Source organism: Canis lupus, chromosome 25, assembly GCF_003254725.2.
Source record: "Canis lupus dingo isolate Sandy chromosome 25, ASM325472v2, whole genome shotgun sequence".
In the NCBI taxonomy this organism is placed as follows: domain Eukaryota; kingdom Metazoa; phylum Chordata; class Mammalia; order Carnivora; family Canidae; genus Canis; species Canis lupus.
This window is the reverse complement of record NC_064267.1, coordinates 16,620,167-16,641,306: the sequence shown is the minus strand read 5'-3', so window position 1 is coordinate 16,641,306 and position 21,140 is coordinate 16,620,167. Positions and strand designations below refer to the sequence as shown.

Below are 21,140 nucleotides of genomic sequence, written 5' to 3'. Positions count from 1 at the left end.
GATGCTTCAGTCTGCAGCACAGGCTGGGAACAGAGTGTGGACTCTAGAGGGTGCCCTGAGTGTAGACTCAATCAATGTCCGCGATGGTTCTGCCTGTGGTGGGGGCAGAGAGCTGGGGAACCCATCTTGGCATGTTTTCTGGGAAGTCTGATTGCCTAGTGTTGGGCTTTTTTGAGTGCACAGAGTGAGTGGCTAGGAGCAGGCTTCTGGGCCCACTGCTGCAAGGCCAGCAAGTGACACAGGTGTCTGAAAACCACAGTCACAGAACCTGAGCTGGGCAAAGGGGGTGGGTGGGGTGGGTCCAAGGAAAGGCCTCCATTTCCTCCCATGCTTGAGAAATGCAGTTTCTCTTGTAAAGAGTATCTTCAGGCTTGGAAACTGCTGGGAGGAAAGTATAATAAGGAATAATTTCCAAATTGTGATTTCCTTTGTGGAAGGAAGAGTGGAAGAGTGTCTGTAGCGGCTTGTCTGCATCCAGCTTGTTCCCTCTCCAGTCCATTTGCCACACTCTTGGGAACATTACCTTTCAAAACTCCTATACGAGTGTCACCTCTCAGGGTGGATTATTTATCTATCTATTTATCATCTATCTATCTATCTATCTATCTATCTATCTATCTATCTATTTTTTAAAGATTCATTTATTTATTTATGAGAGACACACACAGAGAGAGAGAGAGAGGCAGAGACATAGGCAGAACGAGAAGCAGGCTCCCAGTAGGGAGCCCGATGTGGGACTCGATCCTGGATCCTGAGATCATGCCCTGAGCCTGAGCAGAAGGCAGATGCCCAACCACTGAGCCACCCAGGCATCCCAGGGTGGATCCTTTAAAGGGGAGCAACCGTGAGCTGTAGCAGAACATTCAGTACTTTTCACCAACCACTTTGCCTGCATCTGCACATGGTATGTGCTCAATAAACACTTGTTGGATTGAAATGAACTAAGCATTGCGATTTGTTTTGATGCTTCATGAAACACATGGGCATGGACCTCACTGTGTCTGCTTGTGTGGTCAGGTACACAGTCAGTACTGAGAACTCTGCTGGAAGGGAGAATCCCCATCTTCCATTCCCATCCCGAGTTAGGCTGTGATATGCTGTCCCTGGTGTGTCCAGCCCTAGGGGGACGAGGCTGAGGCTGGAAAAAGAGTGTAGTGGCAAAAGCATGGCAACAGGAGTCAGGAGACTTGAGCTCTCATTCTGTCTCTACTACCAGTGAAGTGCTGGGCTCTTGTTCTCTTCATCTGTGAGGTGAATAGCTTGACTTGGATGTCTGGGATGTCTTTTCTTATTCTGGATCTCAAGAACTTGTGGCTTGGATTTTTTAGGCTTTACTCTCAAGTCTCGTCTGCCTAATGCACGATGTTCTCTATGTACACGAAGTGTTCATGCAGCAAGATCTTTTTGCCTCTTACGTATAGAGCTGGCAAGAAAGCAGGTGGTTTTCCTTTTGGTCTCTACCTAAGGCAGGAGAAGGGAATGAAGATGTGATCTGTGCTCCGCTGTGACTAGGTATCATGTTTTCTGTTGGGTTTGTGGTTATGATATCTGGTGTGGCAGTGGAAATGAGGAGTGACTGAAATGTTACATTTTCATTGTGATAAGACTAGGAGAAGGAGGAAAAAAAGAAACAGGCAATGATTGTGCTATGAAATACAGTTGATCCTTAAATAGCATGTGTTTGAACTGGGTGAATCCACTTCCAGGCAGGTGTCCCCCCCCCCCAATAAATACAGTGCAATATTGTAAATTTATTTTCTCTTACTTGTGGTTTTCTTAACATTGTCTTTTCTTTAGCTGACCTCATTGTTAAGGATGTAGTATGTAACATATAACATACATATATATATTAATGTTATTGGCAAGCCTTCCAGGCAACATAGGGCTATTAGTAGTTCAGTTTGGGGGAAGTCAGAAGTTATATGCAGATTTTCAGCTGCACAGGGATCAGTGCCCCAACCCTGTATTGTTCAAGGATCAATTATACACTAAAAATTTCAGCTTAAAGAATTTTTAGCTATATGAAGTTGTGTAAAGCTCAGCAAACTAAAGTGGAGATGTTTTGTTTCTAAACACTGGGGAAACCTTGAAAAGAGTTATAGAAGAAGGCTAATAGAAGATTGAGGAAATAGCAGATTTCCACTCAAAAAGTAAAGCAAAATATAGCAAAAATTAATTTAAAATGTATTTTGGGATAAGTTTTCTCTTTTTGTCTATGTAATTCTTTTGTTTTCAAGTTTATTTTAGGAATGTATCTAAAAGGCCAGAGGTCAATGGGGTCATATTTCTTCAGAAAACTTAGAATTCTGATCCCCTTATTTGAATATGGCAGTAGGAAAAACTACATTGCTAGTGTGTATCATGATATGATTTAAGGGCAATCTGAATAATTCTGGTTCTAGGGTAGGGATTGATTCTTGCAATCGTGTGTTAATTCATATCAATTCCTTTGTTTGCTCATTCATTCACAAACATCTATAACTACTCTGTGCCTGGCACTATGCTGAGTGTATAACAGTGCAGCAAAGATCTCAAAATCTGGAGGGAGAAATATATTTATAAATAATTCAGTGCAATGTGAAGTGCAGTATATTAGAGAAACACACAAATTTCTTGGGAGTCTGAAAGAGTGTTTAAATAACTGCATTGGTGGTAAATATTTAAACTGGATCTTGAGGGATGAATAGGAGTTTCAGTAAGGGTAGGGCAGACAAGTTAGGGCACATGAGCTTTCAAATGTGAAGATTAGAATATCCTGCCTGTGTTGTAGAGAGATCACACACACACACACACACACACACACACACACAGCCAGAGGATCATAGTATTAGGGTATTAGTTTACATTTGTCACTTTGATTCCTATCAAGGAGATTCTAAGTAAGGCTTGGATAGTTACTTTTAGAGTCTTAATCTAACCTATCTGAATGTTATTGAGATACTTTAAAGCATCAAGAATAATTGACTGTAATAAATATCTCTTTAAAAAAGAATGCCATGGAAAAATTAATCTCCTTCAAGAAGCTTGCATTTAATAAAAGTTATTTCACTTTTTCTTTAAAAAAATCACTACAATTATAATGATACAGGAAAGTAAAGGATAGAATCTGTAAAAGTGATACAAAAGGATGACATGCAGATTTCGAGCTTATATCCCTTCTACAGCACTTATTTTATTCTCTCCAGAATTTTAATTCCTGTTGGTCTTTTCCACTAGATTAAATTTCTAGGAGTCGGTTTCTCTGTCTTTAAAATCTTTCTGGTTTTAAAGGCCTGGCAGTACACATTATGTGTGGTTGGCATATGGTCAGTGTTCGTTGGCCCAGCTATTCAGCCTCTTATGCCCTGCATCCATGCAGAGCCTTGCTGTGTTTAAGCACCGTGTGTCGATAGCACTACCTAGTATGTGGTTTCCTGCTTGCAGAGTCTTGTATTTCCTTATTTAAAGACCCAGACCTTGTAGATGGCAGAGTGACTCATTCCTACTTCTTGCAGCCCTCAGACCAGTGCTTTGGAACCCGATCATCATCCTGATGCAGATGCTTATAAAACATGTGTTTCCCAGTAGATTTGGTTGTTTCCAAAGACACAATTGGGCTCCGGTTTATATGAATCCATGTAATAACAAGGTGTGATGGGTTTTTGACTACGTTTTCTATGTGTATAAACTTGAAAAAAAATACATTGGCTGGGGCCGTTGTCTCTGCTGGGTAGAGGTATGTGAGTCAAAGGATTTCCCTTGCAAAGTGTTTCCATGGTGTGGGGTACAGGGGCGAGAGATCCTGTAAATCCACCTGTCCCAGAGTGAAGGAATATATCAGTCTAAGAGGAAAAAAAAAAAAGTGTCTCAGATCCCTAGAAACCCCTACTGATTTAAATTCTTGTTATTCTGTCATTTGAATACAAACCGATGTGGACTTCTTATTCTTCTTTGGCAACTCCAATTCAAAACCTATTAATATTAAAACTTACACTCAACCTAAGACCAATGAAAATCCAGATTGGCGTGGTTGATTTGGTGAGATGGAAGATACACTCTGACTGAGGCCAAGATGCTGCTTCACTGTCAGTGTGGCCCTAAAGGTTTTTTGAGCTGAGCCCACCTGTTCCTTGGAGCACCTTGGGAAGGCAGTTGTCCCCCTAACCCCCCAAGTCTTCCTATTCCAATTCCTGGGAGACCAGATGATGTCATGTGGTCTCTGCTGTTGTGCCAGGTGTGTTTTTTCCTTTTCCTGTTAGCCTTGATAGTGAGAATAGCACTAGTTAGCACTACTTAGTACAAATACATTCCCGGGTGGCAGTATATGGTTACAGATAGTCACCTGGAGGGTCCAGAATAGCCTTAAAACAATCCCTTTACTTTTTTATGAAATGAAAAAACAAAATGAAAACATTCACCTCTAAAACTTGCAGCCCTCCAAATTTGGTCCCTTGTCTTCCTGGCATCTGCAGATGCCAGTTTTGAAAACATTACAGCAGGTGTGAAGTCCAGTCAGGAGAGTTGGTGGGAATACTAGAGAGGCAGCACAACCCTGGCACTCGACTGGATTCTGCACTGGTGATCGTGAGCAACGTGTGAATGAGCAGCATAAACTAGTGTTTGTGGAACAGGATGCCATACCAAATGGCCGGGCACCACTAGACTTAGCAATTTGTCATTGTGGTTTTTCAGTTCACATTACTTTGATGGTAGATGTTTAGGCATGTCCTGTGGAGAGTCTCCAAAGAATGTAATTCATATAAAGGAAATGAAAGGGTCATTTGTTTGGTAATCTACTTGATAGCAGTATGCTCTGGAAATAGGTGGTTTTAACGGATATTTTGGGTAATAGAGCACTGCCTTATACTGCCTATGTACATTGCCAATTTTCAAAGGATTGAGTAATAATTCTTTGATGATAAAGAGGGCAGCACCTCAGAAGAACATTTTCTACCATATTATTTGATTTAGTTCCTACGCTGTCCTTGTTTTAGAGAAGGAGAGAGTGAGAGTTTAGCAGCTTAGTGGCTTATTCAAGGTCAAATGGTGACAAATTACAATTTGAACATAAGCGGATGAATAAACTTTGTCCAGTACATGCACATAAGAGTTGCCATCCTTTATGTGAATACAAAATAATTCTACTGGAATCAACCATGTATTGGAGAAGGATTTTAGTATTTCCTTTACAGATAGGATTTTCGAACTGTTTTTTGTTTCTAGTAGCCTAGTTTTTATATTGTGGTTGATTTGTTTCCTTAGCATCTTTACTGATGGCCATTAGTGGAAAATCATCTTTTAACACATGTATCAATTTGTTTATTTAATTTTAGTTAAGTATATGTTGTTTAGTGGGGGTAACTTTACTGATTTATTGAGGCATATTTAAAACATTCCAAAGTCACAGAACACAAGCCTGGAGACTTATAGGCCTTGGAAAGGGTTTGGTTTTAATCATTAATAGCTCAGTAGATTGCTCTCCTCTCCTCTGGAGGAGGATGATTCTGGGTACCAGGCAACATGCTTAGGACTGGTCTTTGTTAGGCTCAGGAGTCTTGGAGTAGAATCTTCCTCATGACAGGTGCAAACTTCACATAAGATCCCTTCTGTCTTCTTTGGTTTGACTCCGATTCCCTGCTCCATGCTGCTGCCTCTTCTGAAGCCCTGCTGCCTCAGTGTCTGATGAGGAAAGGCTGAGAGAAGGGCTGTTTCTGGGGTAGAACCTCCCCTGGGATCTAGTTCTTCCACGTCCCTAATAGAATTCCATTTCATAAAGGGCGGCTCTGGGGAGCCAGGGACTTGGTTACTTTGTTTTCCATGGAACTGCCACTAGTTAAAACAGTGTCTTGCATGTAGTTGAAAGTATGAACGTATTGTCAGTGGGATCCCGAGTCACCTGTTTTGTTTGTTTGTTTTTAAAGAAGACCGTGCAGACCCTGGCTCTTAAGCACCTAATTTAGGAAGATTAGAGTTAATTTACAGACTGGAGTGGTTCCTGACCATATTGTGTACAAGGCTCTCTCCCCACCTTTTTTTTTTTTTTTTTTAAAGACTTTATTTACTTATTCATGAGAGACACACAGAGAGAGGCAGAGACACAGGCAGAGGGAGAAGCAGGCTCCCTGTGGGGACCGTGATGCAGGACTTGATCCTAGGAGCCCGGGATCATGTCCTGAGCTGAAGGCAGATGCTCAACCACTGAGCCACCCAGGTGCTTCAAGGTTCCCTTTTTGATAAAAAATGTTAGGGAGTCCCATGGGGTAGTAATTGTGATTATATATTTCATATATATATATTTTATTTATTTATTTTTATTTTTTTATAAGGTTTATTTATTTGAGAGAGACCACAAGGTGGTGGGTGGTAAGGGCAGAGGGAGAGAGAGAGAGAGAGAGAGAGAGACTCTCAAGCAGACTCCCATCTGAGCGCAGAGCCCACCATGGGGCTCAGTCCCACAACCCTGATACCAGGACCTGAGCCGAAATCAAGAGTCAGGCCCTTAAGGACTGAGCCTCCCAGGGGCCCCTGTGCTTGTGTCTTTTGATTGAAAAAAATTCATGGTGATACATTGTGGCAAAAAGTGCTGTGAATTCGTTAACATTGTAAAATGCACTCGTTACAGAACAGTTCGTGTGTATATATTTGAAAAGAGCAGCAAATCCATGCCGTGGCTATTGGACCCAGGTAGCTGCCTGCCGTGCCGGGTGCGGGTGCTGGCTCTGGCTGTCTCGTGCTCAGGTTCCCTGCGCCTGTGAACTCTGGTGAATTTGCAACCGGGGAGTGCGAGGGCCACCAAGAGAGCATAACACGAGGGCAACCGGGCCCCAGCTGCCGGCCTCCCGCCTCGCTTCGGCCGCTTTCCTGGCCCCGCCGCCGGTTCGCCTCTCCCGCGTCTCCCGGGGTCCCGAGCGGCCTGCTGGCCCCGCGGAACCTGCACGGCCCGTCCGCCCGCCCGCCCGCGGCCTGTTTCAGAGGCGAATGCTGGTCGCATGGCCTCCTGCTCCTCTTTCAAGTGTGTCAGCCTCCCAGGCCCTGGGATCAGTCATGCCAGACAGGCTGGCCAGAGTTGGGGCAGTCTCACTCATTCACACTTTCATTTGCATATTTGCTCACTCAGGCACACACACCCTCACTTGCTCACTCACATCCTCACTTGCTCACACCCCCTTGCTCACACTCACACCCTCACATGCTCACTCACATCCTCCCTGCCTCCCTCACATACTCACTCCCTCACGCCTTTTCTCACTCACATACTCACTTGCTTACACCCTCACACCTTTGCTCACTGGCTGACACACTCACTTGTTTACATACTCACTCCCTCATACCCTCAATCCCTCACACCTTCACTGGCTCATACTTTACTCACTCACAACCTCACTTGCTCACACACTCTCTCACCTTCACTCACACCCTCACTTGCTCACGAATTACGTCCTTACTCATACACTCACTCACACTCTCACTCTTTCATACCTTTACTCATTCACACATTCACTTGCTCATGCCTTCCTTTGCTCACACACTCACATCCTCACTCACTCACTCACACCCTCATTCCCTTACACCTTCACTGGCTCACACCTTCACTCACATTCTCATACCTTCATTTGCTCACACACTCACATCTTCATTCCCTCACACCTTCATTCACTTATACCTTCACTACCCTTGCTTGTTCACAGTCTTCTCACACCCTCAGTCTTCCCTGCTGGCTTTCATGAAGCCAACATCACTGACACCCCTACTACTAATACACGCTGGTACTGTAGTAGGTGCTAGAAATATACTTGCTCCTCATTATTTGCAGAGTGTATATTTGCAAATTTGTCTACTTATTAAATTTGCTTAGTGACCCTAAAATCATTCCTGGTGGCATTTCCATGGTCGTTTGCAGACATTCAAGGAGAAGCAAAAGGGAATTGCCTGATGAGCCTGTTTCCAGCTGAGATCCTACCATGTGATGCTATGCCTTCTTTCAGCTCACACTATAAACAATATCCTTTTGGGGATCTATTTAATGCCACATTTTTCCTTTTTTTAACTTTTTTGTTGGTGATTTTACTGTTTAAAATATCCCTCCAAGCATAGTGCTGAAGTGCTAGCTGGTGTTTCTAAATGCAAGTTGGCTGTGACGTGTCTTATGGAGCAAACCAGATAAATGAGATAGTTTTGTGTGAGCATGAACTTCACAGTACTGTTGGAGGTGAGTTCATTGTTAATGAATCTATGATATTAACTTAAATAGAAACCCACAAAAAACAAGGTTATGCACTGATTATGTGACCAAAGTGTTATGAGTGGCTTGTGTGGAACCAAACCCCATGTTTCTCTTGGCAGCAGGGTGTCGGTATTTACTACTTCAGCGTTCATAGTGGCTTCAGAGAACAGAACTATGGCGAATAATGAGATCAACTGTACATACAAATGCAAAGGGCATTTCCTCTTGTGGATGAGCTTAGAACTGGTCCATGAACTTGCAACTTTGTGTGTGTGTGGGGGGGGCGGGGGTGGGTGGCAGATACACAGACCAAGAGTTATAATTTGGTAGGATACTTGTTATAATAGAATTATGTACAAAAAAGATTTGGGGGAACTTAGAGGGGAGAGATTAATTCTGGAGCAGGAGAGAACTTGAGGATTATTCACAAAGGAGATGGAGAAAACAGGCAAGTGTCCTTAGGAGAGGAAGGCTTGTGTGAAGGCAGCTTTGCTGCAGGATTCGGAATCATGGTGGCTACTGGACATTCCTAATTCTGTTATCTTTACTTCCATTCCCCCTGCCATGGTCTTTGCTTCTGTTTTTCCCAGCTGCCGCCAGAGGCTACACTGCTGACATTTGGAGTGACTTCTGTCATTACCGTCAGCCCTGGCATGGGAGGTGCCCTTGAGCCTCACAAAGAAGGCGACTGCCTCCCTGGAGCCAAGTGGGAGCTGCACCCTTCAGGGCAGTGACAGCGGAGGCCAGGCCACCCTCTACGTCTTGCCTCCCCCCTCCGTGCCGGGGACTGATTTGTACTTGTGCATAGACGTCGTTTCTCAGTCCTTTGACTGGGTACACCTCAGCAGCATCCTAACAGGTGGCTGAGAAGAGTGTCTGCCTTCCTGACACCCCTGATGCAGAGGTCTCCCCCTCAGGATTAGAGGTTATAGTGTTAAGTGGGAGAGACATAGACGGATCTGTCTTCCTTTGTCCTCTTTTTTTTCTTTTTATTTAGTATTTTATTTATTTATTCATGAGAGACACAGAGAAAGAGAGGCAGAGACACAGGCAGAGGGAGAAGCAGGCTCCATGCAGGGAGCCTGACGTGGGATTCTACCCTGGGTCTCCAGGATCAGGCCCTGGGCTGAAGGTGGCGCTAAACCGCTGAGCCACCCAGGCTGCCCTGTCCTCTTTCTAAATGCTTAAAATCCTGACATAAGCTGATCCCCTTTTTTCTTATTCTTTTTTTGGTATTTTATAAATCATTGAAATCTCTATCGTGACTTGCTTTTCCTTTGTAATGAAGCACTCAAAGCTCAGTGCGGTGTTCCAAGAACAGACTGGCCAAGGTCATAGTGAAGACATCCCTTCCCATATGGTACCTAATGTGATTACTTTGCATGGAATGAGTTTTGCCCATTTAGCTGCCATGTTCCATTGTGTGTCCACCCTTAGTTCTAGGTTTCATCCCTCCATCTATTTTCCATATGAATTGTCATGTTTCAGATAGTTTTCTCTTGACTGTGTTAACTTGGCCTGTATCTTTTTTCTTTCTCTATCTTTCAAGGTTGGTTTTTCCCATTTGCCATGTTTTGATGGAATAGTGAAGCCTCTACTTGCATTTGGAACAGTTCGAAGTTGGGGGTAAAGCACAGAGTAGTGGAAAGACAAGGCTTAGCATCCCAGCTCCAGCTTGCTAGCTGTGCGACCTTGGGCAGTCTACTCAAACTTGCTGAGCTCTGACTGTGGAACAGGGCGAAGGACAGCCACATGTCAGCATTGCTATGAGGCTGAGAGGAGACGAAGCCCATAAAAGAGCCAGCACACTGCGTGGCTTGCAGTGGCTCGTTAGTACAGGCTTGTTCCCTTAGCGTTCTTCATGGACGAGTGTGGCAGTGATGAAACGCTGCCCTGGTACAGCCTCTTGTGCTCCTTCCTGGATGGGAGGTGCACAGAAACTCTGTTTCTTGCAAGCTTGAATTCTGGAATGGAGATTTATGACATAGTCTCTGAAAATAAATGTGTTTCCTTCATTCCTGCATCCCTGGAATCATAAAGTATTAACCATGAAGCCTTGCTTATCAAGATTAATTTTAGATACTTTACTTTTATGTGTAGCTCATTATTATTTTATCCACGTAGTTAAAGAAGTTTCTTTCTTTGGGATTTACTTTCCTTTGTATTATTGTAACTCTTTTTTCTAATGTTAACATATTGGTAAATTCACCAGGCTGTCACAGCACCCGAATGGCTACTGTCAGAACGGTTTCTTTTTCCAGGATTAAAGCACTGTTTTAAGAAGGATCCATGTCAGCATATGAATTTGGTTTTGGAGCAGTGGAATTATTAGTTGATAGTATCAGCCCTGATTATGGTTGGAAGTGGGCTGTCACACTCTAGCAGGAAAGGGGCCTTGAGAGAATTAGACACAGTCACCTGAGTGTTCAAAGTGGAGGGAGCAGCAGCACTGGTCACTTTCTGAGAGATCAGGACCATTTATGTATCACAGGTTTAGAGGAGGGAGGAAACGTTTGGGTTCCAGAGGAATCTGGGCTAGCATGAGTACAGTTGAAGGTAGGAGGTAGGGACCCAAGAACTGGGGTGGGGAGACAAGCTTTATATACCTTGAGATTTTACATAGGATTTCTCTGTAGGTGTTGGGAGGGGATGGGGGTGTTTGAGAAATTCAAGAGTTCTGGTATTATTTTTCTGTGATGTTGTATTTTGTCTGCCTTATGTGCATGTCCTACTTTCCCATGATAGGTTTCAGTGCTCTATCTACAATATTGCGGACTTTTTGTTTTCTTGTCAGACTTGGTTTTTCTCCTAAGCCAGTTCTCCTGGGGAGAACCTACAATGTAGGCTTTGTTGGTCAGGCAGACATTCATCAAATAAGGCATGTTTCTGGTGGTCAACATGGTGAAGAGGGCAGTGGCAGGTGTCCCAAAATGCAAGGAAGTGTAGTAGATGAGACACCTTCCAGCGTGGGATCCTCCTGATGGTCTCCCAGAGAGAAGAAAGAAGGGGCCTCTTGTGCCAAAGTGATGTCTTCTTCCTTGTCCTCATTTCTTCCTTGAAATAGCAACCTTATTCCCTTGGCTGCTTCTGGAAGCATTAATTCTGTCTGCATTTCAGATCAGCTGCCCTAGCCCTGTCCGCAGTGGGCAACTGATGCAGCACATCTTACTTGATGTTGTTCCCTGTTTTCCTCCACTGCAATTTCTTTTTCTTTTTTTAAAAGATTTTATTTATTCATGAGACACACACACACACACACACAGAGGCAGAGACCACAGGCAGAGGGAGAAGCAGGCTCCATGCAGGGAGTGTGACGTGGGACTCAATCCCGGTCTCTAGGATCACGCCCTGGGCTGACGGCGACGCTAAACCGCTGAGCCACCTGGGCTGCCCTCTACTGCAATTTCTTTTTCCATTTCCTGTTCAATATGTCCAGCTACTCCCTGTGGTATATCTGATGGTTATTGTGGAAAAAAAGTAGTTGGATTCCATTGTTTTTGTCTTTCTGGATCCCTTATTTCCTTAATTTCCCCTCCCAGCTTTTCAGCTTTCCATGTTTCCGCCATTGTGTGTCAGTCTGATTCTTGAGGGTGTTCTGCTCCCGGCTCTTCCCTCTTGTGCTACTTACCTAGTGTGGGGTTTCTTCAGTGTTTGCAGGTCTTTGATGTGTATTTTCAGTGGTCACTGGATGACTTACTACTCTTACCAGCCATCATCTATGCTATGAAATGTTACATGTGATTTCTTTTTACTTTGGTGTTCTACAATCCTAAGAGAAGTTCCCTGAATTTTTCCCCTGGGGTTCTTTGTGGAACCGTTAACTGTGCCTCATGTGCATAGGGGCACAAGCAAGTATCCCTTAAAGTGAATATTGGACTTCTCAAAGTTGAATCCTACTGTACCTGGAGCAAGGTTTTTTTCCTCTGTGGGACTGCATCTCTGGAAATGTATTACAAGTTTACAAGCTACTGTGATTTGCTAAGCAAATATCCATGCCCATAGGCAGCTTTTAAGGAAGGCCCCTGAATTGTCTAGCCTGCCCGTGGTTCTGTTTTGGCAGCATTGTTGGTGCTACAAGGCAGGTGAGTACATGGTGTAGAAGATGTCTGTGTGTCTCTGGATTTAGACTGGGCCCTGGCCCTGGCCTTGGAATCCCCAAATGCCCAAGTAAGCAGCTTCTACTTGAGCATTGTGTGTGTTTGTTTTGTTTACTGTTTGTTACTAGTGCAGAAAATGTAGTAATTCAGAATTTTCTCTATATTTTGATGAGACCGAATTGCCTGCCTCCTTGCTTCATTTTGTTTATATTGACCAGGCACAACTGATTCACTTATTCCCACAACTCCAGGGTGGTTGGTATGAAAGTGGGCCCGTCTGGAATAGTGGGGGTTTTTAAAGGGGGTTTGAAAGACGGGGCTTATGGTGAGCTGTATCAAGGGCACAGAGGGTTGGCTCTGAATCGGAGTCTAATAAAATAAGAAGTAGCGCCCTCTTGCCTATTCTCTGTGTTTGTTGCTTTCTGTCTATATGGGGACTTCTCCCAGGAGAGAAGAGTTAAAAGACCTGGCTTCTTATTAATGGTCCTTTTAGTCATTATATTTAATCACCCTGATCCTTGCAAGAACTCCCATTAAGACTTTACTGCTAGATTATTAATGAGGAAGAGAGTACATCTGAACGAGTCATTGTGGTTGAGGGAGGTTGAAATACCATGACTGTAATAAACGGGAGATATGAGAACAAGCGATTACATCAAATCATTAACTTACAAAGTGTTTGAGAACTCTATGATCAAGTTAGTTTCTGTAGAGTCACTGACCTCGGATTTATGGGTTGGGCTAGTTTATGCAACTAGTTTAAGTGAACCATTGAGTTCAGTAAATGCAACCATTTTGGATACTGTGGTTAAAGCTACACCATATATATCTACAAAAATATTTGTATATATATTTATGTATACATATGACATAAGCCTGTATGGTTTCCATGAGAACTATTGAGCCTCAAATTCTGAAAAATTCTGATTTCATTTTTTAAGTGGGTATAGATATGAATTGGGCATAATAATGCCCATGTGGACTACACATTTTCCAATTGTCTAATATCTTAAAGTGATGTCTATCTTATAACATTCCTAAACATTCTCTAGGGTGTGCTGTAATTTTCATATTATTATCTCATTCTTTGGATTTAATAGGATTCGTAAAAGTTTTGAAGTTTTAATTTCAGTTTTTCCCACTGCTTAGAATTTGATGATATAAAATGAAAAGAGGTTTCCATAGTTGCTAACATTCACCAGATTTTGTTCCAAAACATGGACTTTAGTAGACTTTTGAATTAAATCCACATTCTCCACCCAAGCCTAGTGATATAATCCAACAGTTCAAAGATAGGTATGCCATAAACAGCTATAGTTAAATAATCTAAAAAAAAATTAAAACATGGAAATACAATAAAACAAGAATTGATCACTTTATAGTGGAATACTCTATAAACTGTCTGCATTGGAAACATGTGGTGAGTTTTAAAACATCTGAGTTCTATAATTCTAAAGTGTATAGTTGATTTGAAGGCAGAAACTTTTTTCCTCCTCTGCACATATAGAAGAATACAGGTTGATATGTTTTTGCTGTCCCAATTTACACTCATTTGCTTATTTTTAATTTAGAAAAAGCACTGTGGAGTACAAATACATAAGTATAGTCACCTCAACTGAATATTTTGTCACTGAGTTCTAGAGTATGATCATAAAGAGAGTAATTCTATAAATCTTGCTATTTTATCTGTCTATCCAAAACAGAAATCATGTGTTAATGTAATCACACATGAGAGGAAGAAATTATTTAAAAGCATTTACATGGCCTAAAAAAGTAACAGGGTCTTTAATTCTTAATGATTGTTTTAATTTTTTAAGATATGTCAGTTTATCTGAGTGGCATCATACTAATTGTGTAATGATTACAGGAGTTGAAAAGTACCTGTGCTTTTGCAATGGAATATCTGCACAGTCTCATTTAACTTGTTAAGTCAGACAACTCTTTAGTGTAGGAGGCAATTGAACTCTGTTAAGAATCGCAAAAAGTGCTGGCTAGAAATGATACTGTTTTAAGTGGAATAATTCACTTTATTTTCTGGGTTGCCTACAAAGTTCCATTATGTGTATATAAAAAATGCTATCATAGCCTGCTAGGGGAGTGTTTTTTGAGCAGTGAAAAGGCTAGTTCAGTTTCTTAGCTTACAACTTTTTTTAAAAAGATTTTTTTATGAGCTAAAAAAACACCCTCAAAACATATAAAATGAGAATCTTTTCATAAATACTAAAAACAAATGTGTTCCCTTGCTAGATTGTGACTTCCCTACCACTGTAGAATTTTGTTCATAATCTCTGTTTTCGTTTAATCTCTACTCATTCTTCCCCCAAAGTGAATAGGGTTTTCTGAAAATTACATTTTGTAAAGGTAAAGAAGAGAGGAAGCATATATGAATCTTAGACCAACAGCTGCTGCGTGTGATTCCTGAGCCTGGTCCGTGAGCCCTCGCCGTTTCCCTGCGTGGCCCTCCTGGTGCCTGGCCCTTTGGAAAACAGCATCAGAAGGCTCCCCGAGGAGGGGGTCAGGAGGAACCATGGTGCTTAGTGAAAAGTAGAAAAAAACCCAAAAGGGGACTGTCTCCAGAGTGCGGCGCATCCAGCAGGGAGGGCTCCTGGAAACTTCTTGCTCTGGTGGCTTCGTTCCCATCATAACGAGGTCCTGTGGCATCGACCCGGGACGAGCCATTTCACAGACAGCCTCCCTGTCCGCTGTATTTAATGGGCGAAGTTGTATTAGCAGTTTTCCAAAGTTGGTCCCAGTTGCGAGAGGTTATGGTGTTAACAAAATGTCAACAACCACCGTGGTTTATGGAGGCCTTCCTCCGTGCCGGGCGTGTCCTCTGACTGTGTGCTTGTAACAGCCCTGTCCCAAGATACTAACCTGCCTTAATGACGAAGTTTCTGAGGCTCGTAGAGGTTAAGGACAGATGTCGTACATGTCCCCAGCTGGTGAAGGGCGGAGTTGGCATCTGCATGGCCCTTGGGCACCACGGTGGGCTCTTCACCAGCCAACTACCTGTCTTCTGCTGAGGTGACATGTGTGTCTCTGATCCAACAAAGGCTACTGTACTGTAGATGTGACAGGTCTACAAAGCAAACATGAACCAGTACCTAACTCATGATTCCAAAAGGAGAAAGTGTGCTATTGTTTTTAAGTAAAATGTCTATCAGTGATATGATTTCCTGCCGAGAAAAAGAAAGCTTAATTTGAATTAGTTCTTCATGTTTTTTGAGGAACTAAAGGTTCAGTATCCAGTTCCATACTCTGGTCCATTTTATTAAGTAAAAAAAAAAAAAAAAAATACAAAAACAAAACCATAATTTGTTTAGAAAATTTACTTAATCACCGCAAACCCAAACCAGACATTTTTAGCCAGGAATAATCTTGTCTGTGAGGAGAATATTTATTACACAGATGGAAGTAAAGACTAAAATAGCTGGTAATGTCTTTAACACACTATTTTTATTTCGTCAGTCTTAATAGAGATGAAAGAGAAGTCACATGCAGCCTCATCCCCCAGCTCAGGGGAGGGGAGAAGAAGAATGCGCCCCTAGTTTTCTGTGTGTAGAGTGAGGTGCCTTGTGTACAGTGAGGTGCCACTGCCTCTGAGCTGCTCGCCCCCTCCTCCTCCTGGCCCCCAGTGGAGTAATCCAGCTTGGGCGGGGGGCGGCCCATAGATGACTTCTCTCTCCCAGCAATTCATTTTGTCCCTACAAACCCAGCATCCGCGCTCCAAAATTTCCCCAGCATTTCTGTCCTTGACAGATGCATTGTTTTTTCATTTTCTCTTGGCCCCATTTGATTTAAGAAGAACTTGCCCAATGAGATAAGATTATGTCACAGACCCTTTCAGGGCCTTGAGGAGTAATAATCAATTGGTGGAGGGGGGGATTGCAGGCCCTATGTGCTTTGGAGTGGCTCTTAAGCCCTCAGTTTCTCAAAGAAGTAGGGAAGCCAGCCTTCCATCGGACTGTTGATTTCATCAGATTCTCTCCCTTTCCCCTTCATTTGCTCTCCTGACTTCCTCCGTTGCAAGGATCTGATGGATCCTGTGCAGCTGCCATCTGTGAACTCAGTGCACTAAATCGTGCATGTGTGTGCATGTAAGAAGGACATCTATATTTTGGTGATGTCTAGTTTGCTGTCCTCTGCGTCTGAATGTCAGAAAGGGAAGAATATCAAAGATAAGGATCTGTGCTGCTCTTTTAAGTCTGCACACGGATGTGTGTGGTTTTTTGGTTTGTTTTCTTATTCATGTAAGGTGCCAGATGGGTGAGAGCAAGAGAAATACTTTTAAAAGGTCATTTTATGTTAATTTTTAAAAAGTGCCATCATGGAAGGTATTGATTTGAAAAGTTGCAGTCCGGTGGTGAGAGGGGCAAAGAGGCCATTCAATCCTGTTGGCCCGTTTCTCCAGGGGACAACTTTTGTGACTGGGTTTTGGGATGTGAGGCAGAGGTTTCTGGTCATTATGACTGCTCACGAGACACCTGGCTGCAGGAGCTCTGGGTTGTGGGGATAAGTGGGACCCAGAGTTTCATAAGGCTCAGGTGGAGGGAGAGGTGCACTTCATCTGTGAAAATGGGGAACCTTTTAACTTTGGGAATGTGGGGAAAAGTACAGTTTTTCTGTTGGTAGATGTGTGCCTGAGAATGTGGCTTTTTTAAGTTGGGGGGCTCTTTCTGTCTAAATTCAAGGGAGTAGGAGGGTTGCAACAATTGTTTTTACTTCTTTGTATCCAGGAAGACTCAGTCACATAGAAAGCATTCTATCTTGAATGTGAACCAGGGATTAACTGTATCAGAATTCCCCCCAGGGCCTGTTAAAAATGCATATTTCCAGACTTTCTGGATCCGAATTTTAAAGGATTGGAGATTGAACATTTGCATTTTAAAGAAGCAATGCAGGTGATTGTTCTGTAACCCTGAAGTTTGAAAAGCACTCTTAGAGTAGTAAGTAAACTCTACTGCTTCAGAGGGCAGGGGATTCTGACAACAGTGTGATTGTTGAGAATGTTGGGCAAGTACTTTGTAAAACATGTATTAAAGATGAGGCAGGTATTTGAACCTTTGGCTTCAGCTAAGGCTCTCCCTTGCAGGATGGTCACCAATCCAATTGCTGTAGTAAAAATGGGAACAACTCGAAGCATTGATCATCCTTTGTCTCTTTGTCTCTTTCAAATAATTGATGTATGAAAAGAAATCTAACCAGAAAATATTTGGAATCTTTTGCACTTCAGCCATTATGAAAAAACAATTAAGCGTAGTTAAATTTATATAGCCAGGCACTTTTTTGGAAAATACATCCCAATGGTTAAACTGGGTTAAAATCAGTGTTTTCTCATCAGAGTGGTATTATGTAGCCATTGAATGTTGCTTCAAATACAGAAAACAGCTCTTTTGCAAAATATTTATTTGTTTGCTTGTTTGTTTGTTTTAACAGGAAAAACTAACCCAAGAGTGTGTATTCAGAGAACAGTTTGAAGAAAACTGGTATAACACGTACTCTTCGAATCTATATAAACACGTGGACACTGGAAGGCGATACTATGTTGCATTAAATAAAGACGGGACCCCAAGAGAAGGAACGAGGACTAAACGGCACCAGAAATTCACCCATTTTTTACCTAGACCAGTGGACCCCGACAAAGTACCCGAACTATATAAGGATATTCTAAGCCAAAGTTGACAAAGACCATTTCTCCACTTGAGCCCTTAACAGAGTAACCACTATAAAGGTTTCACGCGGTGGGTTCTTATTGATTAGCTGTGTCATCACACCAGCTCCACTGTTGCCAAACTTTGCCGCATGCATTCTGTACGATGGAGGCTTGGAGGGGAACATGCTGATTTTGTTGTGCACTTACAGGCTTGTCCTCCTGGAGGGCCGCCGCCGCCCACTCGCTCGGTCTATTGTGAGCCGAGGAGAGGGAGGCTGAGCGGGAGTGTGAGTGTGTGTGTGGATGGGTAGCAGGGGAGGTTGAAGAGAAGCAGAAGCAGAGAGGACAACGGCCTGATGCATGCTGGGATTTAGACGCGCTTTTACATTTTTGATCAATTGTCCTTCACCTTGTATCAGCACAGCTGCCATACTTCGACTCATCAGGATTCTGGCTGGTGGCCTGCGCGAGGGTACGCTGCATTTGCAAAGGCATGGAGGGTGCAGTCTTACTTACAAGACTTTTTCAGTTTAAGGCTCACTGGTGCCATCCCAGTGAATTTAAAGCAAAGACCTCTTAGTAATAAAAAAAAAAGTTAAATTTATTTATAGAAATTCCAAAGGCAACATTTTATTTATTTTATATATTTATTTATTATATAGAGTTTATTTTTAATGAAATATGTACAGGCCAGATAGGCATTTTGGAAGCTTTAGGCTCTGTAAGCATTAAATGGCAAAGTCCGCTACGAACCTGTGGTAAATTCATGCAAGTAAATATAACGGTGCATGGATAGGAGAAATCCTAATGACCCTAATGTACTAAAGGCGACAATCTCTTTTGTGCCCGTATTATTGTAAACTTATGCACATCATTCATGACACTGAGTATTCACTCTTCAGACTGCTTGTTTCATAGCTTATCCCAGAGGATTAAAGAGAAACTGGGTCTCAAACTTTTATTCTGTGTCTGTAATATTTCCTCTCTCATAAGTGACTTATTCCATCACTGTAACTTCACGGTTGGAAAATACAAGGGTTGGTATCTAGCCTACGTGTTTGAATCTCTTACAGAATATACCAAAGCTAAACAATAACTATGCTTTTATTTTAGTCGATCTCCAGGACAACAGGACTAACATCAAACACTGTACTGATTTAGAATCCTCAAAACGAAAAAAAAAAAGAGCTTATATAGCACAGATTTTTAAAAAAAATTTTTTTTAAGGGACAAGAGTCAGATTAAACAGGATCATTCTTGGAGACTTTTTATTTGTGTACTTGGCTATCAAATATGACGTTATACAAGTACCATAGGGGTCATTGTAACATCTTTTATAGAAAATTGCTTTTGGTGTGAACCGTCGTAATACATGGGAATAGCACCCTTCAAGGAAAACGTGCAACATAACAAATCTTCATCAATAATGACAATGAGGGGGAAAGTATTATCCTTGCTGACTATGTTTTGTTTTTAAAAATGGTCTTCACAAGCGCTCAATTTTTTTAGAGGGGAGGTTACTATATAGAATATCTTTTACAAGGCTTTTATAACATTTTATGCTGAAAAGCATAAGAAAACATATTTCTTTAGTAGCAATAATTTTGGAACTTGCCCTTGGGCAAGGAAGACTATTTCTTACTATATACTAAGGAGAAAAGAGCCAAATTCTTAAAGCAATATTTAGGAAAAAGGAATTTATAACAAATTCTCATACCACATATAACACTTTCTAGCCAGTTATGTTGGGAAATTGAAAGTGACAGTTAAAAAATGTGTTGGGATTTATGTAACTAATTTTAAAATTTAATATTCCAACTTTGTTTTGCTCTGATGCACATTCTTTATGAAAAATAAAAGTATGTCACTGTTGAGTTAAAGCTGTTTTGAAGTAGAAGCGCATGACTTATTGCCATGAGCACATGTGGCCCTTCTATAGGCCAAGTTGGAGTATGTAGCAGAGCCCTCCTGCTGATGTGCATTAAGGAAAAACTAAGTCTCACATTTGGAATTAAGAAATATTTGGGGGAGGGGACAGAAGCAATGTAAAATAGTTGATTTATGATAAACTCAGAATGTCCTCTTCATTTATTTTCTTGTTTTTTTTTTAACTTTCTAAACAGAAACTGCATTTAATTCTGAGATGTAGTATTCTTATTTATTACTTAACCCTTTGCTGCTGCTAAAATGTGCACATATTCAGGCTTCAGTTTTTCCGAAAGGCATTTAATATTTTTGGCTGAAAACATTAAACATCTGACCACAGGGAAGAATCAAGTTTCTAGGATGTCATAGGTACACTATTTAGCACTGAAGAAATTGGTTTTAGGAGGTAGCCAAAAGTAATCTTGAAGTAGCATGAGATGCTAGATGATCGGCCTAAAAGAAAGCAACCAACTTGTGAAAAAGATTAAAATCTCCATGCATTCCCAGAAAATGCTACTTTAACGTCTACTTTTGGAGTTATTTTGTTTTGGTACCTTTTTCTTTTTCTTTTTTTAAAGAGAAACAAAATGTTATATGCTTTTGGCAATGGATACAATAAACTGTAATGGTCTGTAAATAAATAAATATTGACTTATGCAATTTATGTAAATAAGTGTTCTGGGAGAGTAGATGGCTCAGGGTTTTGGCGTGGGCATTGTCCTGTTGGGCATTAGAGCAAGTGGGTTTGCAGCCGGTTCTTGTCATAAGAGACCCAAAGCCCATTGGATGGCAGCTCCGAGCCACTGTGGGATGGGTGGTTCCAGGTTTCACAAACAGATGTTCAGATAGCCAAACCATTATCTTACTGGTGCCAGTACTTGCACCTTGGTCAGAGACTTAATGGGCACAGACTGAACCACCCTCCCATCTGTCATGTGAATGTCCCCAGGCAGTGTGAAGGACATGCCAGGTCAGTGTTGGGGAACTTGTCCCTGCCAGGTCCTGTTCTGTAGATAAATGAATGGCTTTAGTTTATGGTGTTTTCCTTCTATTTCATCTCATTAACACTACAACATTGTGTTATTTACTTGATAATCTGTAATTGTATGTAAATACATACAGGATTATGTAATTTGTGTAAATACATAATTACAGACTTTTGAAAACTGGTATTTTTTACTTGATGTCCATTTTGGAGCTGCTTCAGATTATGTGCCTACATGAACCAATGGAATTTTAAAAACATGCTCTCCTTGCTCTT

At 41.8% G+C, this 21,140-nt stretch overlaps 1 protein-coding gene across 1 annotated transcript in view; it reads left to right on the top strand.

Annotated features, from left to right (window-relative positions):
* The window catches only part of FGF9 (fibroblast growth factor 9), a 35,543-nt gene extending 14,492 nt beyond the window's left edge, over positions 1 to 21,051 (top strand). The window contains exon 5 of the mRNA XM_025462721.3: positions 17,737 to 21,051. Within this exon, the coding sequence (XP_025318506.1) occupies positions 17,737 to 17,982 (246 nt within the window). The 3' untranslated portion in view covers positions 17,983 to 21,051. The remainder of the gene's footprint in view (positions 1 to 17,736) is intronic.
* The last annotated feature ends 89 nt before the right edge of the window (positions 21,052 to 21,140 follow it).